Source organism: Mercenaria mercenaria, unplaced genomic scaffold (genome assembly GCF_021730395.1).
Source record: "Mercenaria mercenaria strain notata unplaced genomic scaffold, MADL_Memer_1 contig_1669, whole genome shotgun sequence".
NCBI lineage: Eukaryota > Metazoa > Mollusca > Bivalvia > Venerida > Veneridae > Mercenaria > Mercenaria mercenaria.
In genome coordinates, this window is record NW_026459664.1 from 194 (window position 1) to 19,134 (window position 18,941).

Genomic DNA, 18,941 nt, shown 5'->3' on the forward strand with positions numbered 1-18,941 from the left:
AATATATGGACATTTGTCTTCATTTCAAAGCTTTTTAACTTCATGCCTATGATTTGAAAAACTTAGGTACTATCTCTAGCTTTTGTGGGACTACTGACTTCACGCTTGATAAATTTTTCAAACTCAACACGTAAAGTTCTTCAAGTGTAATGCGTTTTGAAGAAAACAAGTCAAATTTATAAATTTAAGTTTCTTATTAAAAAAATATCCCAGTTATATATCTGGATAGTTTCTTTTACTGTTCAGTATATTTTGTAACCATGGTGATACTAACCCTAACCTTTAGTCAGTATATCATACATATTATTCACTAAATGCGTGCGGACGTTAAAACATTTGCGTATATTTGCCATGCACTCCAATTTATAATCACTTCCGGGCATGCGCAGAACGTCTGCACCAGATCTGTAATGATAAACATCGATCAATGAAATAACACGCTACTAAAGAACCGTCAACTTACCCGGGCAAGGTTTATTTTGACACGACTTTGTATCAGTATCATTTCCCAGGCAATCAAGGCCGCCATATTGTGGAGCAGGATCAGTACATGACCGGGTACGAACCTGCGTTCCATTTTCACATGTGACGTCACAGTCTGACCACTTTGACCAAGGTGACCAGTTCCCATCCACTGAAAGTTTGAATCATTTTGTAAGTTCTCACTTGCTAATGATAATATCAAATGTAGTTTGTTCTATCACATGATGGAATAATTCATTTAATTTTCTTTTAAGCTATATCATTTTTACTTCGGATCAAGACAAACTGGACAAAAGCAAAAGAGAAACAGAACATCCTCATTGCATTTAAGCATATTTTCAAAAGAAAATAATCATGTGAAACACATCTCTTTAACTACAGTCAAGAACATGGTAAGAGGAATGTTTATACTTTTCCACAGCCTGTAACAAAGTCCCACACGACGGCTTCTTTATAAACTCGATTAATTTCATTAGCTGGATAGAGAGATTTGTCGGAGACCGAAAACAAGAAGTACTCCTTGAGGATACCACATCAACGTGGACAATGTCACCTCAGTGTTCGCGCAAGGAACAGTCATGGAACCACATCTCTTCGTGACGTTAATCGCCGCACCAAGACAATTTTACCTCACCCTTGAGACTCTTTGCTGGTGACTATCTCATTTATAGAACCATCAACACAGTCAATGTTTCAACCAAACATCAACATAACTTTCGACATTTGAATAATGGCAAATTCCTAGCCAATGATCTGTTACCGTAAAAATGCACAGAAGTTCCTAGTGGCAAATACCTTGGTATACCATAGCAACGGTATTTGACTTGGGAATACAAGGCATATGAACACACAACACTTGATTTGTTTGACCTGTCTTCGAATACATTTTTCAGTGTTGGAGTCTTATCAAAATCAACAAGTCTAGCAACTTAAAAAGATCTTAACGAATGTGATCAGATGCCGTAAAGATGACTTTTATTTCAGGGATCCTAGAAATGACAAAAACATGTCCAACAGACTGATGTTGGTACCCTTTAACATAAACGAACCTCAAAAGCACAAATTCTAAACACCAAAGTTGGTTTTATACCTTTAAATTTTTGTTCGTTTGAACCATGTTATTGTAAATAAAAAATGGGAGTTTTACACCACTCGCTGCAGTAGGTATTGCACTTGGACTTCAGTCAGTCAACCTTATACGGGAAGGAGAAATTATATAATGATATGAATATACTGCACGTTTGTTTCCAAAATAAATCTCATTTGAACTTTGTCCTTATACTTGTTCTTTCCTGTTTTCAAATATGTTTTGTTTCCGACCGTCTTGAAATTAATAACATACATAAAAAGATGCACAAACTGAACTTGAGACGCAACATTTTGACGAGTTTATATTCATACACATTTTGACGAGTTTATATACACATTTTGACGAGTTTAGATACAAAATGGAACATTAGCATTGTCCTCTAGAAGATGGTCTCTTGTTTTGAGATATTTCATGGCAGCCAATTACTATAAATAGACATTTTGGTTAAACAAGCCTTTTGGAACAAGCATAATTGTGTAAACTTTGGTGGCCTGTCTGTATTAGATCATAAATCTTAGACATTTGTCTTTGCTATCTACTTCAACGTTATAAACTATCAAAATGTTGTTTCTTTTTAAACGTTTAAAATATTTCATCATTTTTCCTATCAATATTCCTAAAATGTTTCTTTATGTTTATACAATATATAATATCAAATCAGGTATAAAAATCGAAATATAAAAAAAGCTTCAGGTAAGATATATAATTTTTCATATGCTTGCGCAATTCAATATTTTTGTATATGAAAAAAAAAATCCCTTAAAATGAGATAGCTAGTATGTAATCATTTATGTATTACTAATCGTATTTATAGTAGTGGTACAGACTGACTAAAGCCGCTATTTTAACTTATTCCTGCTTGAACAATTACTGTGATTTTTATTACAAATATACATTATCTTTTAGGAATCTGTTTTGAATATTCAATATTTTATGCAAAGTCAGATTGCTCTAGAATTTGACAAAGCAATTAGAATCATTACTGAATATACATATAATATTATGTAACTTACCCACATTGCACAGTTTGCAGTATTTTGGGCATAGCTTTTTTGCTTGATTAATCAATTTGCAGATACTGAACAAGGAGTTCAAATAAGCACAGTCTGTCTTTGCGTCATCGACACACTCAGAAGCTAAAATGAAGCAAAACTGACCATAAAAGCATATGTCCCCAAAAGTAACTGGGTGTATTTGTCCCAAGCATGCAGTGACCTTGACATTGACTCAGTGGCTACAAACCAATAGAAGTCATTAACTGACCATAGTCAATTATATAATAAAATGTGATGGCTGTAGGTTCTAATGACTTTCAGCTATTATAGTCCTTTACCATTTTAATCTCAAGATCAAAGCTTAATACCGTGATTCTTAAAAGGAATGCTCCCGTATTTTATTAAGTACATAAATAAGTAAGCAAATAGACAAACTGCAACCGTCTGTAGAAAAATGTTGACTACAAAAGACAACGACATAAAACTCACAATCTTTATATCCACAGAGTTTGATGTTACAGTTGTTGGTGGAGCAGCATTCAAAGCATGGCTGTGTTTGACCTCCGTCCATTTTCATAGCAGGTACACCAGGAGTGAAGTTTGCAAAATCACCGCAATTCTAAAAAAAGGAATAAATAGTTTTGCATAATAGGAAATCAAAAACTGAAACAACATTGTAAATCAATACAGGAATGTCTTTATCACTTAATGATTTATTCATTAATATACATATACTTTTAATTTGGGTGGGTCAATAAAAGTTTGTAAAATATTAACTAATTATTTGATTGTAAAAGACACAAAAAAACAAAACGAAAGCAGAAGTGTAGCTTAACACGTCTTAGAAGAAAACATGGAAAAATGGGAACTGTGCACATTTGTTTGTATTATAGCAAATACAGTTTTATTTAAATACGGCATTGTTATAATTCTCTAAAGAGTTGCATCAGAAGTTTCTGAAAGAAATAGTAGGAAATTTAAATTATCTTAATCTAATATTAAACAACATTTTTATGTAAAATTTACCTTTTGAATACATTGTATGTTTTTTTTAGATTCAACAAATGTAGTAAATTATACACACTTTGCCTGGAAGATCAAGTGTTGCTGATAATAATATTATGACAGTAAGCCCAAAGCTCAATTTATAACTTGCTGTTACCTGACTGTCGATTGTGTATAATCTCTCTCTCTCTCTCTCTCTCTCTCTCTCTCTCTGTCTAATTAACCATGCGTGAACTCATGTGTTTCTTGAAATGCATCAGTTATGTCCTTGTGAGTTTCTTTCCATATTGTTTAGATTGCCTTACACGCCCCTGCTCCTTTTTGTATAAACTTAAAAAAAACTTATCTAAAATTAGATATGTTTCTAAATTAGTCTTATGTGAGATATAGAAAAACCTACCTGATTGTCGACACATCCTAGATCATACGAAACGTGTTCAGTGTATTCTCTCTTTTTAAAACACACCTTGAAAATACAAAAGGTACTTGTATGATTTAAACGCATGTTTTCTAACGAACATAAAAAGTGAAAACTGGCATAAAATATATACTATTTACCGCATTACTTATACTTCAAAAGAGTTGGGAAAGCCTTTAATTGTGTCTGAATTTGTATTATACAGAGATAATTGAAAATATGTCAGATTACGAGTTTAAAATAATCAAACAGTTATATTAACACATTGCAAGTATTTCATATTTCATTTCTATCAAAAGTTTTTGAATACTTTACAGATCTGTTACACGGATATTCGATATTCAGGTCAAAAACAATCTTCCTTTTACTACATAATATAGTTTGTTCAAATCTTATTGACATGCATAGTTTAAGAAGATAGACTGACAAAGTTAATGAATTTTTAAACCTGATCTACATACGCAAGGTAAGAACTGCTTCTTTCAGTTAAATATTTCAATACGGACAAAGAGAGATAATCAAAGTGGACTAGAATCATGACAAGAAGACTTGTCGCGTATTTTCGAGACTTCATCTTATTTTGTAAAACTTTAAAGGTTAAACATGTACCTGTTGATCTTCACATGTAATTTTGGTGTTACATTTACGCAAGTTTGTCACGCCAGTGCAGTTGTAACATTCTAGGGATGCTGAAATATAAGAAATAACATATGAATTAATAAACCATGAAAACAGTTGCTTTAATAATAAAATCTTATATATTTAGCACACATCTAGTATATTAATGCAGCGTTTGGAAATGTATTCAAGCAACCAGATCTATGGTTTATTTGTACTAAAGGGACACTGCATGGAGAAAAACTTTGTTTAACCGTTATTCAAAAATATTTTAAAGGGCTAAATCAAAATCGTGTTATCCTGTGTAGTCGGTGAAAGAAACATTTTAAAAAAGATGATGTTGAATGTGTAGATCCATAAAGGAATGAAAAAGTTATGTCAAAAGTTGGAAAATATGGAAACTGTTTGAAGATCAATGTGAAATGTCTATATATAAACGTAAATGACCTGCGTTTAGTTGTTAAGTATGTGTGTTTCAAAGAGATTAGTCAAGAAATTAATGAGTTATAGGGAAGATTAAACTTCATCTTTCTTCAGCTGCACAAACAAAAATAAATCTTGCATGGAAATGGCTGTGGTTTATTACACACAAAAGAAAATATTTTCACTAGATGGTCTTCTCCATCTTGAAGACTTAAATTTATTGCGCCTGAAAATCACGCCTGATAATTGTAATATGCATGATGTACTAGTTATTCAACTTCTGTTAATTTATACAAGAGCTGTTTGTAAAACAGATATGACCCCATGAAGGCTTGTCCAGTTTGCATTTCCATGATCACTATGACATTGACCTTTGACCTACTAACTCCACACAACGATAGGTGTCAACAACTTCATAAGCCCAATCATATTATCAGGTTCGAAGATACTGGGTCAGGTAATTTTCAAGTTTTTCTTTGGAAACTTTTATAACTCAGGTCCATGTGACCTTAAACTTTGACCTACTTACCCCGAAAACTATACAGGTCAATTACATTATAAGCCTACTCATGATGTTAAGTTTAAAGGTTCTGGGTTCAGTGATTCTCCAATTATTCGGCGGAAACCATTTTCAAGGTTCAGGCCCCTGTGAACTTTACCATTGACATACTGAACCCAGTTATTGGCCGGAAACCGTTCATTCCACCAACCAACCGATTCGACCGACAGGTGCAAAGCAGTATATCCCCGCTTCTTTAAAGGAGGGCATAAAAATTAGTATTTTTATCGTTTTTCTTAGATATACAAAATGTACTTATTATATCTGTTCAGACATACTAATACACTTGCCAAATATACTTCATGATTCTCGCTTTCTAACTCCTGTACAGTCTGGTTTCATTCCGGGCGACTCCACAGTTAATCAACTTGTTTTCATATACGATACTCTCTGTAAAGCTCTAGATAACGGTCTAGAGGTTCGTGCGGTGTTTTTCGATATAAGTAAGGCCTTTGACAAAGTCTGGCACAAAGGATTACTATGTAAATTAAAACACGCAGGAATCTCAGGTTCTCTTCATATGTGGTTTCAGGATTATCTCTTACATAGACGTCAACGTGTTGTACTGCCAGGTGTCAAATCGAACTGGGCTTTTCTCAAAGCTGGAGTTCCACAGGGTTCAATTCTCGGGCCTCTTCTTTTCCTTATCTTTATCAATGACATCGTTGATGAAATCAGATCATGCATCAACTTGTTTGCTGATAACACAAGTCTTTACATTATAGTTCAGCAACCGGACATTGCGGCAAATCTTCTCCAGTCTGATATCCAAACAATTTCATCTTGGGCAGAAAAATGGCTTGTTAAATTTAATCCCTCCAAATCAGAAGCGCTCTTAATTTCAAGAAAACGAAATTTTCAACTACACCCTCCTCTTCGAATGTTTAACCAGATTATTCCAGAGGTACTCGAACATAAACATCTTGGTGTATTCCTGTCAAATGATTGTTGCTGGCATTCTCATATCAACTTCATTGTAGCAAAAGCTTGGAAGAGGGTTAATATAATGCGTAAATTGAAATTCTCACTTGACCGTCGCTCCCTTGAAACTATATATATTTCTTTCATAAGGCCAATACTCTAATATGCAGACGTGGTGTGGGGTAACTGTACAAAGTATGAAATGGATCAACTTGACAAAATTCAAAATGAATGTGCTCGAATAGTCTCCGGAGCTACCAAACTTGTTTCTTTGGAAAACCTAAAGAGAGAAGTACCCTGGGAGCCACTTTCCGATAGACGTTATAAACATCGACTTCTTATGTTCTTTAAAACGAAATCTAATCTGACTCCAGCATATCTATCCTCTCTAGTTCCTGACTCAGGTGATACTCGCTACAACCTAAGAAACTCTGAAAATATCCATGGTGTACCTGCAAGAACATCTTTATATTTCAATTCTTTTTTGCCTTCCGCTGTACGTGATTGGAATTTATTGAGACCAGATATCCGTAATTTGGAAACACTTTCATCATTTAAAAGTAATCTAAATAAAAACAAGAAGCGTACTCCAGCCTATTACTACACCGGAATTAGAAAACTCCAGGTGTTCCATACACGACTACGAACTAAGTGCAGTGCATTGAATCAACATCTTTACCTAAAAAGTATTTCTCCTACACCATTATGCCAGTGTGGACGGATGGAAACTAATTTCAGTTTCTTTTTTGAATGCAGAAATTTCGATCTTTGTCGCAACGATCTTCTTAATAATCTGCGGAATTTCGAAATTGACTTGGATACTATTCTGTTTGGAAACCCAGACCTATCTGATCAGGATAACATGACTATATTTACTCATGTACAGGCATATATTTCCGAAAGTAAGAGATTTGGTTAGCAACCCTAAGACATTCCCATTTCTTCCCACTTTCTCTCTTCTATTCTACCTTTGACTTGTTCTAATCTCTACATTTATGTGAATACTTTCCTTCTTCCATATACATTGTCCCCTTTCCATTTTTTACATTCACAGCGATTTATGAATTTTTTTTTTTTCAATTTTTTTTTTTTTTCATATATTTATTTTTTCATATCTTAAGACTATATTCCTAGCCCCATTACAGATTGAAGCTCGATATGCCCATACAGTTATATTTTGTCCGCAAAGGAGAAGAATTTTATAAGACTTGTCTTCCATTCTTATCCCTTCCTGTTTTGTCTTCACTACAGTATGTCATACGTATAAATATAATGTACTCTATTTTGGGAATAAATATGTTTAAACTAAATATACTGACCGACACATACCTTTAAAACTGTAAACAACATCATTCAGGATGAGCGCTTTGTCATTTAACTCAGCGTTGCACAAGACACAGAGTGAAAAAATAACACTTTCCAAGCCATATGTAAAAGACTTTACACAAAATATGAACCGGTACGAAAAACGTAACCAAGATTTCTAAGTCAAAAGGGGCCATAATTTAGTCAAAATCCTTGATAGAGTTATGTACTCTTGCCTATAACTGGACATGATGATGGTAAACTGGTGTTGAAAGTTTCAAAGCTTTATCTCAAAAGACTTTGTCAAAACTTGAACTGGTACGAAAAACTTAACCAAGATTTCTAAGTCAAAAAGGACCATAATTCAGCCAAAATCCTTGATGGAGTTATGTGCTCTTGTCTATAACTGGCCATGGTTATGGTTAGCAAGTGTTGAAAGTTTCAAAGCTTTATCTCAAAAGATATTGTCAAAATATGAACTGGTACGAAAAACTTAACCAAGTTTTCTAAGTCAAAAAGGGCTATAATTCAGCCAAAATCCTTGATGAAGCAATCTACTCTTGCATATGACTAGATATGGTGATGGTAAACAAGTGTTGAAAGTTTCAAAGCTTTTTCTCAAAAGACTTTGTCAAAATATGAACTGGTACGAAAAACTCAACCAAGATTTCTAAGTCGAAAGGGGCCATAATTCAACCAAAATCCTTGATGGAGTTATGTGCTCCTGCCTATAACTGGACATGGTGATGGTAAACAAGTGTTGAAAGTTTCAAAGATTTATCTCAAAAGACTTTGTCAAAATGTGGACTGGTACGAAAGACTTAACCAAGGTGTGACGCCGACGCCGACGCCGTGGTGAGTAGGATAGCTCTACTTATTCTTCGAGCTAAAAATCTAAAATTGTTACAATCAAAAGGACTACTTTTCAACCAGTGTATCTTTAAAAATAAATTGTCACTCGAAATGGCCTATATTTAGAACTTTTCTATGGAGGGATATCTTTAATAATTTTCACTGGTTAATTCTCTTAAGTACGTTTCCCCCTTTTTCTAACACGGGACATTTCGCTTTTGCTACAATATATGCTTCTCCCGTTCGGAATTGAAACCTTCACCAGTTATCAAACACATGTATATCGCCTTATATATTCACTCGTTCCATTATATACACGCACATAAGACCTCAAAAATTCCTCAAGCTGAATCAATTAACATACTGAGTAAAATAAAATTTTGATAAAATCAAACGTACCTGCTCTCCCGAATACGGTTAAAGCAACTGTAAGAATTGCGATGGGATCTGAAACAAGAAATTTTACCTTTAAGTTACCATACACTGAAAATATTCGTATGTTTCCTTATTTCCGTTTTGTGTCGTGCGAAAAATGATTAACAAGATTTCAGCGAAACGAAAAGATTTCTTTTTCATCCCATTCCCACAAATTATAGGTTTTAGATGACTATATAAGACAACTATTAGTTTTATACTAGGCTAGCTCCAGACACTTCTTCTTAAACTTCTCTAGATTAGTATACATACGTATTTTTAAGTATCGTATATCTTTAATCAAGTATCATATATATATATATATATATATAAATAGGTATCATAGCTATAAGTTTCATCAATATCTATTAGTAATAACGTACAAGCACCATATGTATACAAGTATTCACATATATAAGTACATTATCTACAAGTATTCATATATATAAGTTTATTATATACCTATATAAATTCTGTAAAAAGTATGCTTGTATTTCACAATTAAATATGAACAGACAGACAAAAATTTCGTATTGTACCTTTTAGATTCCGTATTGTACCTTCCGTATTGTATGCTGCCGACTATTTTCATTAATATGCATGACCCTACAACTTTTCTATTAAAAGCGCACATAAAAACTTAACTATGTTCCATTTAATATCGATAAACATTGAAGATTTCGTTCAAGAACAAATCAAGAATCAAAATAGTACAGGTATATAATAATAGGGTCATTATAACAGTAGCTAGATCTGGAACTTTGTATTCGGCTCTCGTGGATTTTGCAAGGTCGGATCACACTCGGCGCTTGCGCGCCTCGTGAGATCCGCTCTGGCAAAATCTACTCGAGCCGAATACTGCATCCCAGATCAAGCTACTGTTATAATAACCCTATTATATTATCTTCAAGTCTTCATATATATAAGTACATTTGCTACAAGTATCATATATATAAGCATTCATATCTATAAGAATCATAACATTTACTTCTTTTAATTACTTTTATAATTTTTAACAAATAAATATCACGTTTTTCTTTTATTTACAAAAAAACTTTAAAAAAAATCCTTCTTATAATAACTTTTCAAATTACTAACAAATGACTTCCTCCGATATAGATTTGGAGTATTGAAAATGTAAAACAAGTGTCTAATTATAATTTACATATTACAAAATTTTCAATATAAATTTATTAATTTACTATTTTCCCAACTCTTTTTACTTTTCCTATACAGTAAATTTTTAAATAAAGGGGAACATCCGCATTTTTTCGTTTATGAATGAGCAAAATAAAATACTTCTAAAATTACTTACAAAAGATCCACATTTCTTTGGCCAGTTAGTGTGTATTTTACCTCATCTGCAGTGTCGCTTTTGTTCTATCCAAACTAACCTGAATTACATTGTCATAGTAATATGCATTGTCAAATAACTAAAAAAAAAAGTAACTTTAGAAGTAGGACATGTTTTACGAAACTTACTTTATGACAAAATCTTTACATTATTTATTTGGTTAAAACCAGTACCCAGATATATTTTCATAGCTTTTTGAAACGTCGCCTGTGACAATATTTGGGTGGGTTTAAAATAATGAGGTTTCTTCCTTTCTCTCAATTTACTTAAATTCATTTCGGTTTTAGAAAGTGGTTCAGGGCAATATATACCTAAATCAATAGTCAATAAATGTGTAAGCTTTCAGTTTAATGACTCAAGCAGTTTTAAAGTTATATAAACGTATATAGCACTGAAAGTGTCCCCTGTACATCCCAAAAAGTGTTACATTTTACATGTGCTTTATTTCTTCCAACCAAGTGTTATGGTTATAGCTTTTATTTTTTGATGTATCTTAAAATCTGCACATTTTACACAAAATACTTTGTTTTCATAATTACATCTTTTTAGGCAGATTTTTAACAGCATGTACACTCCTATCATGAGGAATAGTGACAAAGTATTAAAATTAGATGTTAAACATTACACTTTCATATCTACATTATTTTTCTAAAGTACTAATGTTTGCCTATCATATCGTGAAAATATATTTTTGCTGCAGTTTGTCCTCTGTGCAACTTTTCAGTGAGACTACTGTATGTATAAATTTTTATTTTTCACTTCACCATTTATGAGATTTCGTCCTTTGTATACCTTATATGAAACGATGCATGTAAGCTATACCATTAAGATTTGTAAGTTATAATTTAGAGCATTACATGCTGTTGAATTTTAATGTTTGTTTCCTTGTGGAAATTTTCAAATTTGTAGTCATTTTCTGGAATAGAATAATGTTTTTAAATAGAATATGTCTTAAGTTCATGACTAATAAACTTTTATGAGCAGAAACATGACTGGACACAACACTATTTTTCAATGTGTCCTCTGTGCAGCTGTGAAGTAATTCAGTTTCGAATGAAAAAGTTTGGCAGTTTAAATTACTAGATTTTCTGAAAGATTGGCGTGCGGTTTTTAAACATATAGAATATGAGAAAAATATGTTTACTTTGTTAATTGTCTTCCATTCAACAAAACCTTTTGAACATAAACTTTTTAACATGAAAATATTACTTAGTAAATCAAGAACTGTACTTAAAGCCATTACTTTTTATACACCCGTGCTACCAATTACATGGAAACTTTACACTAGTGAATAAAATACATCATACTGAAGACAATTAAGTGCGGGTGTATAATATTCTACCGTTTACATTTATATGCCTGTTTTATAAGTATAATCCTTAGATATTTCCATAATGTACACAAAATGAAACAGTATGATTATAACAAAAAATTCCTATAGTGGTAATGGGTTTAGCGAATTAAAGTGTTTAACATGTAGAACAAACATAACAATCATTTCAAAAAATGAACATGTCTTAAGTGTAAAGTACATGCAATCATTTTCCTTTATTCCGAAAAGATTTAACTTGCAAATTTGATGTGGTTCAAGTATTGATTAGAATGAACATTCGCTAAGAGCGCACTTTTTACATAACTACCAGTACTGAACCGCGAGGGTTATAATGATAGAATTGACTCCGTACCATATACGAAATACAACGAATTACTTTAAATAAAAAAAAATATTTTACAAAAAGGGACGCCACAGACGTTACCTGCTCGAAAGAAAAAGTTATATTATTACAATTGTACACGCCGTAGTCTGTGTTCATGTCCAATGTTTTGTTCACAGAATGTAACTCCCAAAGCTATTCAAATTTTGTAAAATTAAACATCGCGTTTTACTACATTCTTTTATAAGCTTGTAACTACCATCCAATAATTAATTGTCGCTTATTTCTTATATTTAATATCAATTTCATTTACTTTCCGATTTATAAACATTATGTATAATCATAAGACTACACCTTATGTTCTATTTCATTACTGTTGAAACAAAATAATTTATATTAACTACTATTAGCTACTAAAAATGGAAAAACTGAAAACTCACCAAGTCTTGCCCTTCGGCTTGTAAATATTTTCAAGCTTGTCCTATCCAAGATCTTCAACGCCTATGAAACTATGATAATTAAGTTTACCTAATATAACTTCTTGAATCTTTAGGCTGTCAAAATTAATCTCTAGTTTGCAAGTCCTAATAATGGAGAAAATAAGTTGAAAAAGTGTCTTGTGTCCGCAAGCATATAGAAACACCATGTATACTGAGAGAATAAAGTTTTTCTTCAGGAAAATAGAAAAACAAACTTTATACTAATTCTGTTCTGGTGGAGAATTCAATACAGTTTTTTTTTTCTGTTTTAATAGAAATGCATCAAATTTTCTATTTTAGCACATGGTGCTGCAATTTTCACTTTTACAACAAAAATAATATACTAACACACGTTATTAGACAAAACTGTGCTGATACATAGCAAAGTGTTTTGGTATATGTTTAAAGCTGGTTCATTGGCACTTTAATTTAGGTGTCACGAAACTCTGTTGTCAATCGATCGCACGCGTATTAAAACAATATTAATTCCAAAATGTCTTGCCCGTTTATTGAAAGTTAAATTGTGGTCTTTGTATGCATGCGGTATTTATTCAGTGAACTGTTTTATTTGTAAAACGAAATAAGTGATCTTAAAAATCAAGAGGTCTTATTTCACTAATGGACTGTAGCACATTTTTTAATGTAGAGACCATGCTCAAGAAGTCAAGTGGTGGTCCTCATGCATCCGTGGTCTTTACTCGCATGTAAGCAGAACTAAGAAATATTTCAGAAGTTATAGTGGTCTAACCAGGTAGAGTAAAATCAGATGTAGTCCTGATAATTTGTGACATTTTTCTTATGTTCAGAGAGGACATAAAATGTTTTAAAGATAAGAATCTAACTACTATTTTTGGTCAATCGTTTTATCTGAACATTTATACATAGAATAAAATAGTGTTAGAATAGAAACTCGAATATCATTTTATCTATATGGTTGAGATACAACAGCTGTTTATTGCGGTCAGCCACTCAATTTATACATTGATCATAGTGTATATACATTGTATGATAACATACTGTTTGGTAGGATATTCGCTGGATAAAGTTTGTCGAACGTAAGTCTTATAAATTTGTACCAGAGAAAACAACAAAAGTTTGAGTGTTTGGCTAAAATCCCCTACTGCGTATGTATGTCACCAGCTTCAGTTTTAGTTTCCTTAAGTTGTTTTTCTTCCTTACAAGCATAACAAAACTGTCAACATATTTTGTTGTGATAACATATTTTTTTGTATTGATAAGTAGAAAGAAGACACACAGGATACAATGGTTAATTATGTCTTCACATGTAAGCAAACAATTTACAAAATGGTAAATTTTTAGATTTGAACACAGATAATTGCAACTGACTAAAATAAGAAATTTTTTCCTTTGTTTATAAAATAGCACAGGATGTTTATATCTATAATCCTTAAAGCAAACTATTTCTCAACTAAACTGCGCAGTAGGAGAATTAGGGTATCTGTCTGTTAAAAAGGACAAACATATGTTAGGAGAAAAGTATAAATATAGCTGTTACTAACCAGCAATTCTATATTTACATTGTTTTAGATTTTATTCACTTATACCTTTTTACCCAGTGAGCATATCCATATTGGGTAGATATCGGCAATGGATCGGAATATAAGTCCGATAACGGCCCAACCTCTGCCCGATATATGAAGATATGCGAGATATGAACCACGGTTTTGGTAATAATCAGTGTTATGTGTGTAAAGTAGGAATGCTTAAAAAATGCCTCGTCCTCCACCTCTGATTCATGTGGGGAAGTTGGGAGTTACTTGCGGAGAACAGATTTGTACTGGTACGGGAATGCTTAAAGAATGCCTCGTCCTCCACCTTGATTCATGTGGGGAAGTTGGCAGTTACTTGCGGAGAACAGGTTTGTACTGGTACGGAATCCAGGACCACTGGTTTGGTTAACTGCCCGCCGTTACATGACTGATATACTGTTGAAAACGGCGTTAAACCCAAAACAAACAAACAAAAATAGCCGTGTGGGAAACGCAATCCTTTGTTTAAAGCAACTCAGAGTTAGGTGGCATATTTGAATATTTTCATGTTCATACAATTACATATAATATCCCGGCATTAAAACATCATTAGAAGAATAAACCAGCATAAATAACATATAACTGAATAATTGTTGGATGCATTGCAACAATATGTAAGTCATTACGTCGTTCCAAAAGTTATCTTATGTTTTTGTTAATTTTACAAACAATTGTAAAGAAGCCATCTCTAGATTTTATGAAGTGGTCATTGAAAGTACATGCATACTAAAAGGTATAGAAAAGGGAAGCACGGTACTCACGGGTTGTTTTGCTTGAACAGGGACCCGTGTAAACACTATGATTCGTTAATCAACCGATCAATTTCATAATGATTAATCTAAAGCACATATTTATGATCTTGTATCAAATGTTTCTTTTGTTTAGTAAAATCAATATATTATTACGTTACTGATGCAGTAAATGAAATGATTTAGACTAGTCAAAAATGCTAATATAGAGGAAATGATGTTTGAAGCTTGCGTGGCTATGTTATTTTTATATTCTATACGCTGGTGCTAAATTTATTGCTACCCATGTTCTCTCGGCTATTTACCATCGGTTGAATTGGGTATAATTCTAGTTTAAATTGTAGCAAATCCTACTTGATACGCAGTCATTTACTATACTACATTTCAATTTGCTATAAGGTTGTATTTTACTTAAGTGTTTGTGGTCTGTATTTTTATTGTTACACATTCAACACATATAAAAGTGTGCAAGTGTGCTTAAATCTCTAAAAGCGAGCAACGTACAGATCACCACAAATTTGTGTTCCAGTGCGAAAGATAATAGGCAAACGTTAATTTCTCGGAAGCAAAGAGCACCACAAACACAGCCTCAGAGTCACGCATTTGCAAAGTAGGCCCACAACAAAAAGAAGCTGTAACGGAAAAACATTATAGACGGGTTGCTTCAAAAGTCCAACAGGTACATTTTGATTCTGTGCAAAATGCAAAATATATAAAAAGAGAGAGGAAGGGGTAGGGGGTAGAAAGGAAGTGGTGGGGGGGGGGGGGGGGGGGGGGAGTGGAACAAGGATAGATATTCAAAAGGGAATACTATCTTCCTTAATCACTGTTACCCGACAACGTAAACCACAGCAGCGCAGACACTCACATACAAAACACACACGCACTCACATAACTAACTTACAATGATAAACAAACAGACTAGTAAGATATAACTGTGTGGCACGGCCAAAGACACACAAGCACACATACGCACACATATAAGCAGAAAAACAACAATTGGGCACCGCCTAAGGATTCCAGGAGTCAAAATTAAGGTAACCTGCTCATAATAAAAGTAGAGGAAATGCCAAAGTAAGGGAGCCCAAATGCAAGAGGAAAGGATGAAAGGGGGATAGGGTGAGTAAGGAGAAAGAGGAAAGAAACGCTAACAACAAACAAGACAACATACGCAATACCAACTAAAAGACGGACAGAAAACAAGTTGGTACAGGAAACTTTGGAGGGAGGGGGATTTAACGCATTTAGGGCATGCCAACCTCGCACTTACCATAATTTCAACAAGTTAGACAACACAATGTAAATGAAAATCATTCCCCGCTGAGAAAGGCTCTTACGTTAGTGAAAAAATACCAGATCATATTAAGTAAAACATAAAATTATGGTAAATCTAAGGTAAAATTACACCAATGTACTCAACAAGTTGTCTAAAGTAGGGAGCACCAAGAGCCTAAAATCTAAGAGTACGACCAAGAAATCTGCAAGACAAATTCCACTACCTCTGTCCGTTTTATGTAGGATTTAGAAGAAAAGCATTAGGCAGTCTTACACCTTATTAGTCATCGCACCATCAACTAGGAAAGCATAGCGATTAACTGTAGAGGGGTCAGTCAGCAAACATGCACTGTGCTTTACGATTTACCCATTGTATCCTCTTTTGAAAAACTTTTTAACACATTTAACAAAGATCTGAATAAAGTAAAGACTCTTTATTTTTCCGAATTTTATAAACTACATCTCCATAGTATTCCGGGTAAAACCAAGTTATAAAATTGTGTTATTAAAATTTAAAAGCTTTCCGTAGCTTATGATAACGGTAACCCTGTTGTAACGAAATGGAAACAGGCTCATTCGGACCAAGGTCAATTCGGTCCAGGCTGTTTCAGCCAAAACCTTTGGCTGATTCGGAGCAAATATTATGCCATACATTGTACTTTGATTTAAGAGTAGATAATGACCATATATTTTGTCTGATTTTGACGAAAGCGTATAATATTATTTGAACTAAAATTTGAGATACTTTAAATGAACAAATATTAATATTACTCAAGATATCATAAGTTAATTTATTTATGTATTAATGTCATAGAGGATATTATATGAGTATTTTTTTTCATATCGAATTTATCAAACGAGATTAATAGAATAATAAAATGCCAATGTATTCTTTTTATTGCATATTAGCTTTTCCTGCCGAAACATAAAAAAATCTACTTTCTTTTACTATATAAACTAGACCGACATCTCCTATACTATAAATGACGTCGACGTCAAAGCTTTATTACACTAGTGTTTTATCATTTTTATGTAATGGCTTTATTACACTCCAACGATGCCAAACATGTGATAAGTATTATTCTTTCATTTTGTTGGTATTTATTATTTATTAATTGCCAGTCAATGTATGCTTATTGTGAGCCCCTTTTTCTTGATCTGTTTGCAGAGCTTCTGTTTGAAGTGAATGGAGTTACAGTGTATAACAGGGTCGTCAAATACACTGCAAAGCCCCTTCCAGAGTCCCTTTTTGAAGTCGGCGACGCACGATGAGACTTTTGATGGTGTTTGTTGTCACTGTTTGGCGCTGGAACACCATAGAATATACAGAAGATAACACCGTGAGTACACGTATAAAACTTTTTGTGTTTATTATTATTAATATTTTCTTCGAAATCTTGATTTTTCATGAATTTATATACAAATATAAATCTTAATGTATCACATTTAACAGTTAATTATTAGGTATAAATATTACTCCTCTAATGATATACAAGTAGATATGGATAATTGAATTGTTACCTTTTTATAGTCCTTGGATTTCTTTCCAGACATGAGGAGAAAGGACAGAGTCAGCTGTTTCATGTTGCCGTCGAATTTGATAAACGCGTGTACGGAGAGGAGCTGGTAAAACGGCTTTGTCACGATATTAAAGGTCCCGTTGATGTTCCAATTCTTGGCGTTAGAGAGAAAAGGAAGTTGTTTGTCAGTGGCAAAGACAATGTTCATCCCGCCTCCGACTTCACGTCGGCTGTAAGGAAGTTCCCGGTAATCTCGCGCTAGAAGAAGAATGTATCCAAGTCGAAGTTCGTGTTCTGTGGTGTCTTCTGGTGTGTCAACACTCTTACGATTTACAATCCGGTCAGGTGTATCCTGATGTGGCCGTGCAGTAGATGGAGCGTTGGCGTTGTAGTGGTCGTTGACCTTCGGCCGAATCGTAGAACTCGCGTTTGGTGGCGGACTTTATCTTGGCTTTGATTCTGACGACGGTGAGAGTCCCTTTTTTTGCTGGGTTGTTTTGATGTGAGCTTGATATGACCGACGTCAGCTCCGGGATGAAGATATCAATTTGAAAATATAAATGAGAAATATGTCAAATATGTTATATACAAGCTTCTTAAGAACATTGATATGTATGTGTAATTTAGTATGTATGCGTATAAATCGCATAAATGAACTAAATTTATGCAAAGTGAAGACTACAATGAATATATTACAATTATTTTTCACTATCAAATGAAATTCAAATATAAACAATTGTTTATTATGTAAATATATCTGATCAAGACTTTGTCACAGAAAGTGGGTGACTTCTCCGCGTTGCGACTTTTTACTGGTAACTGGAGAGACCTGAAAAAAAAGAGACAATATAATAGTAAACATCTTGTTTTGTTAGATCTAGCTGAAACAAATAGAAAAAATACGAAAAACTTTTAACAATATATGCTTCTATAAACAATCAAATGCTAAATATATATTGATTATATAATATAATATAATTGCATTATTCCTTTATATCTAGTATTGTTATAAATTATAGACAATTTAACAATTAAATTGAAAGAATTATGTACCCGTGTTCCCGTGTTTCTATATGTTAAATGCTGCCAGCCACTATAGGTATTGCAGTCGATTGCCCGACGACGAGTATAGACTTCTTCTGAGCAGAGTAAGCAATGGAGACAATTATATTTAGTAGCCATGATTGCCTTTTTGAACACCCGTCTTTGTAATAAGCAAAAGCTGTTGAAGTTTCCCCGAAATGTTGGTCCACAGGATTCGAAAAAAGGGAAAATG

At 33.3% G+C, this 18,941-nt stretch overlaps 1 protein-coding gene across 1 annotated transcript; it reads right to left on the minus strand.

The window, feature by feature from the left end:
• Nucleotides 1-296: 296 nt before the first annotated feature.
• LOC128551782 (semaphorin-5B-like) lies at nt 297-12,599 on the minus strand. Its single transcript, XM_053532696.1, has 8 exons — nt 12,533-12,599; nt 10,399-10,477; nt 9,069-9,116; nt 4,601-4,680; nt 3,974-4,039; nt 3,058-3,187; nt 2,587-2,709; nt 297-634 (listed from the first exon to the last, which is right to left on the minus strand). The coding sequence occupies exons 2-8, from the start codon at nt 10,409-10,411 to the stop codon at nt 444-446; spliced, it is 651 nt and encodes a 216-aa protein (XP_053388671.1). The 5' UTR covers nt 10,412-10,477; nt 12,533-12,599; the 3' UTR covers nt 297-443.
• Between the last annotated feature and the right edge of the window lie 6,342 nt (nt 12,600-18,941).